The 13,755-nt window shown below is 26.8% G+C and overlaps 1 protein-coding gene across 3 annotated transcripts in view; it reads left to right on the top strand.

The window, feature by feature from the left end:
* Nucleotides 1–13,224, top strand: part of LOC107438976 (uncharacterized) — a 65,836-nt gene extending 52,612 nt beyond the window's left edge. For all 3 annotated transcript variants that reach the window (XM_016051410.3, XM_043046103.2, XM_016051411.3), the window contains exons 17-19: nucleotides 7,999–8,137; nucleotides 10,348–10,538; nucleotides 12,884–13,224. In XM_016051410.3, coding sequence (XP_015906896.2) covers nucleotides 7,999–8,137; nucleotides 10,348–10,538; nucleotides 12,884–13,097 — 544 coding nt within the window. In that variant the 3' untranslated portion in view covers nucleotides 13,098–13,224. The remainder of the gene's footprint in view (nucleotides 1–7,998; nucleotides 8,138–10,347; nucleotides 10,539–12,883) is intronic.
* Nucleotides 13,225–13,755: the final 531 nt, after the last annotated feature.

The raw sequence follows: 13,755 nt of genomic DNA, 5'->3' as shown, positions 1-13,755 counted from the left end.
TTTAAAAAAAAAAAATTTTTTTTTTCCTCTTAAGATTTTAGGATTTTTCTTTCTTTTTTGAAAAATGTTTACCTTACCATCATTTTGGAAATAATTATTAGTGTATTACTTCATCATTTTTCTTCTTTTTAAGATTATTTCCTATTTTTTCTTTAGTTGGGTTTAACAATAAAAAAACGGCTTTTTGTAGCGATTCAGAAAACCGGAAAAATCAGTTATCCGGAATAGCGATGGTCCCGATCGTTCCGGATAATCGGTTCCCTACTGTACATTCATATTTAAGGGATAAGGTATTCACTTTTGTTCAATGAATTGTGGAGAGTCGAAAGTTATAAATCTTTTCCTGTTATATTATTTTCTTTTAATAAGTTTAAGCAAATTGTATAAAAAGTATCAAATATTTATTAATATAAGTAATTATTATGTGTTACACATATGGAATTTTTACCTTTTACCAATGTTCAAGTTTTTGGACACTTCAAAGCAGTTTAGGACAGTTTTCGTCAGTTTAGGACAATTTAAGACAGTTAAAGACAGTAAAATTATAAAATTAAATTAATAAACATGCTTTAAGAATTTGATCTAGTGACTTTTTTGAAGTTTTATTTATCTGTTTCATTTTTTTTTGTTCTTTAATCTAGTTTTTATTAAACTTTTTTTTAAGAATATTTTTTTCATAACTACATATTTACAAAGGTGCTATTTATTTCTCTTTGTTAATTATTATTAGTTAACATTACCAATATGACATTCTTTTTTTATTTACAATTATTCAACTGTTAGTTTTTGTTTCTAATATTAAAAGTAAATTTTATAAAAGAAAGATAATATTAAAATAAGTCAACTGGTTGTGTAGTTGTAATACTAATAGCAACTTTGACATTATTTTTAACATTAATTTTTTGTACACGAATACATTTGTGCATGGACAAAATATAATTTGACTAGATACAATTTCTGAAATTTTGATGTATAATGTATTATACTGTTGTTTACTTTCTTGCTGTTAAAGATCTTGTTTTATTTTATTTAGGAACTTTATTACCCTTTTACTTTTTCAAGTGGTAACATTTCTTTTATGGTACATCTATTGTTCCAGCCATTAGCAAAACATTCATGGAATTAATTTCTAAAATCACTTATGTTTTTACCATGATTGTAATCTAGTTGATCTATATCATCGAATTTTGCATCATATTTGTTTAATAATTTTGAAGATTGATCGCGAAATTTTAAAGCTCATAGTTGAAGGTTATATTCTTATAGAGATATATTTAATCACATGATCATGAGTGCCACTCTTCAGTCCTGGGGACTGAAATTTTTCTTGAGTGAAGATCAGTAGATTAATTTTCTTAAATTAATATCTTTTTTCTATTAACTTTTATTATTAAAATTTCTGTTTTTTCTCAAAAATGTAACAAGTATTTTCATTATAGAGTTGCGCTTGCGTAAAATTTACTATCGTGGAAATTCAGCTTTTTTGCGTTTTGGCTAATCTCATCCCTGGAAATCAGACGCAAAAACGTAAGCTCTTTGAATAAACACACCTTTTTTTCTTCTTCTTTTAAAGGATTCAAATTTCTGAACTCTAAAATATAGAGGGGGTAGTTGCAATCTGGGAAATATGGTCTCCATAGTTGGGTGCAGGAGGCAATCCAAAGTTTGGTCCCCTTAATATTAATTTTACTTTTTGCGTATTTCGCCATATCTCGAGAACTTTTTAAGCGAATTCAAAAAATTTTTCTACACTATTATAAAAATTCGTTTATCCCAAGATAATTCCATTCAAAAAAAGGTTTAGTAAATGGCTTAATGGCTATTCTTTTATTAAATAATAGTAAGAATTTTTTTTTATTTAAAAGGTACAAAATTTTTTTTACATCACTTTAAAGAATATGATTTTACATGACAAAATATTATATTTGAGTTAAATTGGTTGAATAGAGAAATCGAATTTTAAAAAAAGTCTTTATTTATGAAATTCGATATCTTGATAACCTCTAGTTGTATAACAGTTCAAACCTGAAACTGTTTTTTTTATCTCTCTTGATATTTTTACATCCTTAAAAAAATTTCGCTATATCTAGTCTCCCCCCCCCCCCCTTTTTNTGTCCTTTTTTTTTTTTTTTTTTTGTTACTTTTTACATGAAGTTAAACGCAAACTTGTAAAATGAAAAATTCGAAAGAAACAAATATTCGACAACAACGGATAAATAAAAATTATTTAAAGCAAAAAGAAGAAGAAAAAAAGTCACGAAAAAAGCATTTCAAATTGCAATAACTTTCAAACGAATTGGAATTTTGGAGGGGGGGGGAATAATTGAAAATTGCTCTTTCAGTATGTTAAATTTTAACTCCGTAGTTGCATTTTAATGAGTAGAACGGCCAACTTTATTTTGTTGTTTTGCTTCAAGTTTGACAGATAATTGCTTAATTACTAATCGAATCTTAAATGTTTATTTTATTCCATCAAACTTCTAGAACATTACTCTACACTCCTTCGTAATTTCAAGTTTCTAAGTCTTATATCTTTATATAAACAAGCAAAAACAAAAGTGAAACAATTAAAAAAAGATTGCGATAACTTTCAAATTAGAATTTTTCTAAATTACTCACCTTTAGTGAACAAACAAATATGACTTCTTTCATCTTGCCGAATTTAAACTCTGTTGTTGCATTCTTGCAGTTTTTAGTGTAGTCAGCATATTGTTTCCTACAAGTAAATACTTCCCGAACTAATTATCGAATGTTAAATTTTTTCCCCTCCATACTCCGTGTAAAAAGTCGCATAGTTTTTGCGCAGCAAAACAAAATGTAATGTTCAGTTGAACAATATATGTAGCACAATTAAGACAAAAAGGATAAAAAGAGAGAAAAACGAAGAAAATTAAGAAAAATAGTAATTTTTATTTACTGTGAATAAGCTGTAAGCATATAGAACTCATAAAATGAGTTAAAAATATAGAGAAGGCATGGAAAATAATATAAAATAAATATTAATAAATAAAGAAGAAAAAAATTATTAAAATAAAATATTTGAAAAAAAAATTATTTAAAAAAAATTATTAAAAACCAGGAAAACAAAATATTAAAAAGTATTTATAATTAGTAATGAATAAAATCGTGTGAGCTGACGACTAGATAATATCTTTTCATTATTTTGTTTTCTTGTTTTTTTTATATTTTTTTAAAAATGTTTTATTTTAGTAATTTTTATTCCTCTCTTCATATTAATCTTTATTATATTATTTTCCATGTTTTCTTTGTATTATTAATTTATAAATATGTAATAATAAATTTATAAATATATAATATGTAATAATAAATTTATAATATAATAATAAATTTATAATAATGTTATAATAATAAATTTATAAATACCTTATTCACGAGAGGCTGGGAAATGTTTTTAGGACCCAAATTGTTCTGTGCGCGTAGCACAGTTTGAGACCCTTTGTTCCAGTGGCATCAAATGAAAAACATATTCAAATTCAGTACAATAGTAAAAGAATAAAAAACATTTAATTCTATATTGACAAAACTATCTTTGAAAAAAAAAAAAAAAACGCGCTTAAAAGCAGCAGAATTTTCAAAAGAAAGAATAAATATAGCAAGTTTTTGTTAGAATTTCTTTTCTGAATTAGTTTTATGTATATCATGTATTTTTTCCTGGACTTTTACAAAACCTTCGGTGTACTGAGAGAGTTACTTTTGGCATTTAATTTTGCCTCTCTCTCAATAGAAAAGGTTTTGTTTTATGGCTTCCGAGGCCGGTATCCCCTGAAGACGCCGGCTTCGGTGATCATATTTTTATTTTTATTTCCTTCGTTATCTTTATTGCTATATTCAAATTCAGTACCTTACATTCTGTATAAATTGTAATTAATATTTTTTGTAATTAGTATTTTTGTTACACTTGGCAGCATTGTAAAAAAATTCGTTGTAAAAAAATTTCAAGTATTCGCTTTTTCATAAACTCGCTATATGAAGAAGAAGAAAAAACTATTAAAACAAGTTAGCAATTTAATTTTATCTTCTTATTCTAGAAGCGTATGAAATGCTCGCAATCACTTTATCGGCACATTACCTATCTATTATGTGAATTAAAGAGTTAAATCCGTTAAAGTGCGGAATTTACCTTGGAAATGTGCGTGTTAATGGTCTTCGTATCGTTGAAGTTCAAATGTTTCTATCCGGAAATTTGTTAATTGTATTTATTGACTTAATTCTTTAGACATAGAAAAATTAGTCAATGACATCATGTAATTTTGTTAAAATTAAACCATTTGATTCTTTGTATTCTAGTTTTCAAGGTGATTGATGCTATAAATTAATATGTTGATTGTAGAACTTGATTTTGTTATTTTGAGCGTATCGGAACATTTTGTTCTTCTGTAGCGTAGCTACCACGACAATTATTCAATTCCAATTTACTAATATATAAGACATAAATTCGATTCTCTCTGGAGGTACCATTTGATAGATGAAGGTTGACATTGTCAGTAGCCCAGCCTTACAGTTTCAACAAGATTTAGTAGGTAATGTGCAAATGTTTTGGTAGTTTTCAGATTATCTAGATAATTTAAGAAATATAACTCATTTTGGGCACTTAAACGGATAACCGTAGTTATTCTGAATCTAAGCTAGATCATATTGATTTCTACACTCTAGCGACGACACGTTTATTATTTTCGAAACATAAGAATTTTTGACGGTTAAAATATATTTCTCTAATTCAATATATACTTAACTTATTGAGGTGTATTTCCCCCTGTTTNTTTTTTTTTTTTTTTTTTTTTTTTTTTTTTTTTTTTTTTTTTTTTTTTTTTTTTTTTTTTTTTTTTTTTTTTTGTCTGTTTAATTTCATTGAACTTGGCTTAACTAGCTTTCTAAAGCCCCCCTCCCCTTCGTTTTCTTTTCTCTGTAGAAGTAAATTAAAGCCATTGAAAAGTTTTCTATTTTAACTTGGGAGAGTTGGTTTTAAGTCAATACCATTGTCAATATTCCCTTAAGCCAAGATTGTTATGTTCCTTTACTTATCGTTTCTAACCCCTCCTTTTTTTACAGTTGTGGAGAATGGTGCTTTTCCGTAAATCGCTCACAGCGATAGTGTTTACGTAATAAACTGAAAGAGACAAATGAAGCTCAAGCTTGTAAAATTAGTAACCACGTACCAAGTCTTTTCGCATATTTGGACGTTTGTTATATTTGAATTTTTCTTTAGAATAATATAAATGTTAGATTTAGAATTATACGTCGTCTTGCCTTAGATTTAGTAAACATTATCAATATAACGTTGGAGGAAAAAGAAATAAATACACAATGTTATTTTTTATTGATATTATTTTGAAGTTTTATAACGGATTAATAATGTAGGAGCCTTATTTTTATTTATTTGCTTTTTTTTTGTTCCAGCTTTACATTTGTTATGTTTATTAAGGCTTAAAGAGCAATTTTTTTTTATCGTCATAATTATACAGATTAAAAATGAATCTATATGCATTATTGTAAATCACTGCCTGTCATAAAAGTAGTTGCAAGTTTTTGTTTGCTTGCAGTTATCTTGAGTTTTCATACACCATTTGTTTACTGAAATATTATTCAAACGATTTTTAATATTTCGGAATTTTTTCTTTAGTTTAAAAGGTTTTAGTTAGCAAGTTATCCATGTTCAACTTTTAAAAAAAATTAAGAACAAAAATAAATAAAAAATAAGTGTGAGAAATCCAAATAAATAGTAATTTACTTTACCAAGAATCACAAAGTTTCATCTCAAAATTTCTAACTCCCTTTTATTCATTTTATTTAATAATAATAAGAATTAATTGCGATTTCAATTCGTAAGATTCTTTACTTGAGGGATAGTCCACCAATTGCATAAAATTGTGCTTTACTTTTTCATTTATTACTTTTTTTTTACTTATTATTTTTTTTCATTGTATTATTATTTTTAAAATTTTCGGTACTTTTAAGTTGTTTTATAAAGAAACTACAAAATATTTATAGGCAAGATTTTAAAAAAATATAAAGTGAGGGGCTTTTGCTATTATGTATAAATGAGCAACAAATATTATTTTATTCAGATTTGTCATTCCAAAAAACTTTAATTCATCTTTTGATGATTAAATTTAAAAACAATTGTAATAAAAAAATCATTTATCATATTATTTAATATTTTGAATGTAGGGACCGTATAATAATTTACTTCCAACAAAAATATTCAGCTTCAATATTCATTGTATTTACACATCAAAATTATTTAATTTTTTTACGTATCAAAATGATTCAATTACAATTCGTAAGATTCTTTTTTTAAGGGACAGTCCACCAATTGCATAAAATTGTGCTTTATTACTTTTTCATTTATTACCTTTTTTTTTTACTTATTATTTTTTATCATTCTATTATTACTTTTAAAATTTTCAGTACTTTTAAGTTATTTTATGAAGAAACTACAGAATATTTATGGGCAAGATTTTAAAAAAGTATTGAAGTTAGGGACTTTCGTTATTATAAATGAGCAAAAAATATTATTTTATTCAGAATTGTCATTCCAAAAGACTTCANAATTATCTCAGATTTGTTAAATATTATGAATGTAGGGACCGTATAATAATTTACTTCCAACAAAAATATTCAGCTTCAATATTATTTGTATTTACATATCAAAATTATTTAATTTTTTTAAGCATTTCATTAAAGAAATACTGAACCAAGTAACAAATTTTAATAAAAATTTATTTGAGGAAATTCACTAATTTACATTTGTGATATGAATTTATTAAAGTTTTCTTGCTTATTTGTTTACATATCCTTTAAATTCAATTTAGTTCAATTAATTATGATTTTGAATAAAATTTTCTTTACATGATTGTGTAAAATAATTATTAATTTAAAAAATAGAATGATCCACTCAATGTTTATATTTAAAATTGTGCATAAATTGTTTTTATGGTGTCTGATATAACTAAGAGAAGAATTCTGTCAGAAACTGGTTATTTTATTATAATCATGTAACTTTAAAAATTATTTTGTATTTTGTTAACATATGTACAAAGAACTTTCAAGAATATGAAGGGGGAAAAATTTATTAGTTAGCATATCCTAATTGTGGTATTTTTTAGAGTGCTTAAAAATATTTTTTGAGTGCTTAAAAAGTACTTAAATTTGGCTACACACCCTTGTTTTAATTTCTAGAATATTGTTTGAAATGTGCAAAATTATTTTGTTCACACACACGTAGCTCTTCATAATTTCTGAAGATTTCGATCGTTTTAAACTTTGACGGGTGTTAGGATTTTATTTTTAACATTGATGTATTTAAATAGCTGAAAATAATTGAAATATTTTGCAATTCAAATTTAAGGTTGATTTTTTTTTATTCCATTAATAAAGTTTCAATTAATTTTAAGTACTCTTTTAATAGTGCAGTTATTTTATGATGCAAAGCAGTGATAGACATTTTTACCTTTTAAAACATGCTAACTTGCTAAGTACGCCATTTGACAACAAATATTGCTTACTCTATAAGTCTATTTTTAAAATTTTTTTATGATGTTGCATATCAGAGCAGAAGTCTTTGCTACTACATTTTTAAATTTATTTCTCTCTCTATTATCATTATAGTTTGTCTAAATTAAGATCTCCTCTAGCCAACCGTTTGGACCTATGATGGTGACTATAACGAGGTATAACTATTTCAAGGGTCATTGTTAGGACAGGTTTCGGCAAGAGAAAGGGAATATATTTCTTTCGTCTATTGTGTTAGCCCTAGAGTGAAGACAAACTACCCTCTCTGAAATGTGCTATTCTTGTTTCCATAAAAGCAGACAGCCTCAGATTTTGTGTCGGGGGTGGGGGTTCTTATTGTAGACAAACTATAGTCTTGATGCTTGTTAAAATTATTACACTCTGATAAGTTTTTCTAAGTTCAAATTACATTATTTGCTATAATGTAAACAATTTCTTATTATGTGTTTTTTATTTCCTTAATAGGCATTGTACACAGTTGACTAAACTTCAAACTCTACAATCACAATGGTGTGAATCTACTGAAAAAAAATTAGAGGAAGATTTTGAGACAACAATACAGTGGAAACCAGTGCAAGTTGGTAATAATCTACCAAAAGCTGAAGTAAATATATCATATTAATATGGCTTTGAGCTTTTTAAAATAAACTAAATTCCTATCACTTTATCATGTCTTAGCTTTAATTATTTCCTTTTAACCTACTAACTTTTTGAGGCAAATTTAAAAATAGAGGAATTTAAACTTATTAATAATCGTTACTGAAAAACTTTTCTGGGCCTTTTTCTCATTAAGATTCAGAAGAACAAAAAAATGAAAATATTTTTCGGATTCGATTAGAGGTTAATGACCAGTGTTGTAGAAGCAAATTTTTAAGTGGGAAAATGTTAAATGTTGTTTTTTTATGCACATTTTTTTTAAATGTAAAAAAAAAATGATAATAAATTTTGGTTATGAACTGTGTTTGGTTTCAAATTTTCTAAATTATAACCAACCAATTTTTTTCATTTTTTCTAAATTTATAACCTAATTTAATTCTAAATAAATAAAAAAAAAAAGAGTTGGGAATTTTAGTGTTCACAGAACTTTTTAGCCACCTTGAAAAGATCAGAAAAATTTGAAGAGATAAATAAAGGACAATAATTTAAAAATGCTGCAAACTTTTTTTTTAAATAAAAAACTTGTGTATGTACACATTTTCCTTGCATACCCTCACTGCTACAACTGTAATGTTGGACATGATATTTTAACTCACTATTTTCAATTAAATAGTGATATTTGAACTATCAATAAAAATTTTATGAATGAGCTAATATTTATTTTGATTTCAATCCATATTACCCAGTCTGAGATAGGGTTCGAAGGTTAAGAACCATCCATCCTACCAGGAACCATCCTAATTAATTAAACCAGTTGCTGGTCGAGTGGAAAAGAAATTTGATTTATTAAAAGCTATTTCGTAGTGATAAAAAAGTAATAGGATAAAAACAATACAAGTAGGAAATATTGAAGTCATTCTGGCAATATTGAAAAAATAATTGTTATAATCTTGATGTATTAAACGGCTGCAGTACATAGCCAATTAGGAAATACTTCACAATCTCTGGAAAAGCTTAAAATTTTCCTAAACATTCCAAAATTTAAAGAAATTTAGTGTAAAGAATAGAAATTTGTGTGACAGATGAAAAATAGTCAAAAATTAAAACAGTCAATTCAGATCTGCATTAGCTTCTTCACATTCACTTATTAAATTGCTGGCATTACTCAATAATTAAAAGTAAAATACAAACAGTACAGAGTTTAGTTTCCGTAAATACATTGTAGTAACGTTATGTTTGATATCATTGTTTTACCTAATTAATTTTTTTACATATGTATAATATATGTTATTATCAATACATGTTAGTAATAGTAATGGATATACCGATAAAGTTAGAAAAAAGATTCATTACCATTTTTAAACAAATTAAATATGTCCTAGAAATTTCTTTCATCAAAACTTGAACTATTATGCTGACAAAACATGTTATAAGAATAAGATAGTTCAACTTTTTCACTTTCAATTCTATCACTGATCTGCACGGCTGTTCCCGAATGACTTGTCATTACATGCACCTGTTAGTCAAAAACTAACTTATTTTGTAAATATTATACACAAGTCTGCAAAATCTCGAACTGTACTGGATTTTCTAGTAGACTACTGGATTTTGCCAGTTTCTACTGGTTTAACAAAAGTTCTCCTGGTTTTTGAAAATTTTAGAAAATTCCCTGAAATTGAGTAAGTTTTCTCTAAAAAAATCCCTATTGAATAGAATTTTTGTGTAGTTTATTGCTTTCTTGAATATTTAAGTAAGAGTCACTAATACATAAGGAAGCGAGCCTCATTTATAAAACTCGGTTACTATCTTCCATGAATTTAATGCCCATTACTATTCAAAATTATGAATAAACATAGTAACATAACATTTCAAGATCATTTAATGTGAAATCGTAATTGGAAAATATTGCAGTTTTTCTATTTGGTGATTATAAAAATTTCTAAAATTCCCTGTGTATAAAATATTTATATTTTGTAAAATATACTGGATTTTTTTTCCTACCCGTGTTGGCAGCTATGGATATAATTAATTTTAGTTCTGTAATTTCCAATTTTTGAATTTTTTTTTTTTTTTACTCTGATGTGATATTGCCCTTCTATTGCCTACAAATGCTTGTTTTCATGTCTCTGTTTTAATATCTATCTTCATTTGTAGTTAAGTGACTTTTGCTTTATTAAATGCGGGACCATCTTATAGAAAATAAACAATGTTTTTCAGATTAAGTGTGAAATACCTCATGAAAATACTGCAGCTGAAATTCAGGCAGCTGATCACCTTGATGTCACCTTTAGTATTCAAAATGTTCGACCCGATCCCATTGTGCAGTGTTCCATTTTGGATGGGCCAGAGAAAGAAGTTCTGCATGAAGCTGTAAAACACATAAAAGTATCTGCAGCTGATAGCAATAAGTATGTTATTGTTTTTTTTCATCTATTGTTTGAAAATAAACAACCTCTAATCACTGAAAATTCTGTAATATCAAATATAGTTTCTGCTAAAGTAAGAACTCCCCTAGCCATTCGTCTGGATCCATGGTGGTGACTATGGTAACGAGATATAATTATTTCAAGTCGGAGTTTAGGGTCACTGTTTAGGACATGGGGTCGGCGAGAGAGAGGTAATCTTCTTCTCTGGTCTATTGTTTTTGCCCTCGAGTGAAGAGGAGCTACCTTCCCTGAAATGTGCTATTTTTGTTTCCATAGCAGCAATGGGTCCGAATGTACGTCTACTGAGATGGGTTCAGTGAAATTATTGCACTCTCATGTGCAACTCTGCTGCATTTTGCAAGATATTCTCAATTTCAGACTTCATTTTTCACCCTCTGATATTGAACTGAAAAATCTCTTGATAATTTTATGATGGCTAATATAATCAAGGAAAGAGTTCTTTCTCAGAAACTAGTTATTTTAGTAAAGTCTTTTTTTTTTTTTTTAATGCTTAAAAACTACTTTAAAGGTGCATATTTTTTGTTGAAATATTTTTTTATACAGGTGTTATATCAACACCCGAATCTTAAATTTCTATAATAACTTTTTGTCATGCTCATTTCATTATTTTTTTTGGGCGTTTCCACATTGTTATAAAATTTTGATGTTTTAAATATATTATTACTATAGACTAATTTGTGCTTAAATAGTGCTTATTTTTTGTTAGATTTGGATACGCCCATGAGTTAAAAAATTTTGGGCTGTAAGTATAAAATTGTATCTAATATTTATCATGGAAATTTTTTTAATTAAATATTAAGTATAATTTTGTTTTTATTCCATCCCCATCTCTAAATTTTGGGGAAAGTCTTCTCATAAAGTTGAAGGAAAAATTGATCAGTGGAATTAAGGTGAAAATGTAACGAGGTTTATCAAAGCTTACAGGAAATAATTATTACAATAGATTTATCCTAAAATTGTTGGATTTTAGTTTAAATTTTGATAAAAAATTTTAAAATTTTTAAATTACTGGAGTATGAAAGGAATTTATTTCTAATTAAAAAAAATCAAATTATGGTTTTTAATTATTGCTATAATTGTGGAAATGTTTCAAATCTGTCCCTTCTTGAATGATTTTTTTTATAAAAATGATTTTAAATAAAAGTTTCTAATGATTATAAGAAAAAAAGTTCCGCAACTGCAACTGTACAGGGTATCCGCGCACCTGGAAAGTCATGAATTTTACTATTGAACAAAATTTGTCATGAAATGTCATGATTTTTACTGTTTTTTAAAGAAAATCATGGAAAGCCATGGATTTAGNAACCTGATCAGTTTATGCATAACTTTTGATCTAGAAACCATATAACAAGTAGTAAGACTTGATCTTAATGGTTCGAGGAACTAGCCTTTAATATTTTAATAAGTTCGACCGATATTTTAAGTTACAAAGTCAGACATCATGAATGATCCTTTGTATAAACATGCTTTTTCTTATGGATCGGGATGCTTGATCCTAGAAAGAAGGGGGGGTTAGCTACATTCTGGAAAATATGATCCCAAAGGAACCCTATTGTATCCTATTGAGTTGCAATTTTGCTTCATTTGTTTCTCATGTTTGCCTGTAATATTGTATGAACACTAATCCTTTAAGTTATTATGTATGTTATTTTTTAAAAATTTTTTGTTTGTTTCATTTTATTCAATGAAATATATTTTGATAATTTATTATCAAAATTTAATTAAATACTTCAGGACTTTTTCTAAGTTATTTTATAAAAGTTTACCATGTTTATTTTTGCCATGGTATTATGCAAAAGCTTGCTTTTCACATTGTTCTATTCTATGTTTTCACCACAATCCATTTTGGCATACAGTCAGTCGGTGGGGTATGAAAGCACTAATCGTTTCTTATGTTGGATGAAATACTTTGCGAGTAAGCATGTGAGTCTACTAAACTGAGTGTGGTGAGACTATTGCACTCTTGTGTGCAATTCTGCTGCATTTTGCAAGATATTCTCAATTTCAGGCTTGATTTTCCACCCTCCCGATATCGAACCAAAAAATCTCTTGATCGTTTTATAATAGCTAATATAATAAAAAAAAGAGTTCTTTGTCAGAAACTAGTTATTTTATCGGGATGGTGTAAAGTCTTTGAAAATTATTTTGTATTTTGTTAATGTATATAGGTGCTTAAAAATATTTTTTTGAGTGTACGTAAAAGATGCTTTTTCTGTTGAAAGATTCGGCTACGCACGCTGAATGAGGAAGGTTGAATCTGACGTATTAAATGTTTTATTTATGTAATTTCTAATTTTCTTCTTTAGGGAGACAGTTACAAAGGAGAATGGAACCAAGGCTAAAAAGAACAAATCCTGCTTTTGGCGCTATGTTGCAGCTGCATTCCCTTTTCAGGTGGCTCTAGTCCTCCTTTACTGCATATCATATTTCTTAGACCCACAGTGCTGTGAAAACACAAATAATTATGATTTCACACTCTTGCCTCAACTACGATATTTCAAAGGGCCACCACCAGCCTGAATTTCTTTCATTTGTTGGACTCCTTTCTGATTGTCACCGGTGTAAACATTCTTACTTGTACTGCACAAAAACATGTTTGTAATTGTTAACATCATCTGACTGTTGCACTCAGTCTTTTAAATTAAAACTCTTGATTTATGAAGTTCAAAATGTGATATAATTTAAACTTGTTTTTAGCGTTTTATGTTCATATATCATTTAAGTTTAAAATTATTTTCAATATTTACTTTTTTACCCCTTTTTTGAATTCAATGAATAATTATTTTTAATTGCTTTATTTACGTTAACTGACTATTTAAAAAATTTTGTAAGGTAATTTAAATTATTTTGAATTCCTTATTTAATAAATTATTTAGAATTTCTTTTGAATTCTTTTGATTTTTTAAAATTATTAATTTGCATTGCTAATTATTTGTGTTTATCTTAACATTGCAGAAGAATTCTTTTAGTAATAGAATAATTAAATTAAATTGTTTTTAATATTTTAAATAACCTGATCAGTTTAAAAAAAAAAAAAAAAAACATTGTAGAATGTTTATTTAATAATAAAAATTTAATATTTCTCATTCATTTACTTTGTGAGAAGTATTTATGTCTGTTAATTTGGCTTATGATTACTTAGTTATTCTGTTAATTAGTTATTTATCTTGATATCTGA

Source organism: Parasteatoda tepidariorum, chromosome 5, assembly GCF_043381705.1.
Source record: "Parasteatoda tepidariorum isolate YZ-2023 chromosome 5, CAS_Ptep_4.0, whole genome shotgun sequence".
NCBI lineage: Eukaryota > Metazoa > Arthropoda > Arachnida > Araneae > Theridiidae > Parasteatoda > Parasteatoda tepidariorum.
The sequence above is the reverse complement of the archived record's forward strand: the minus strand, read 5'-3'. Positions and strand labels throughout refer to the sequence as shown.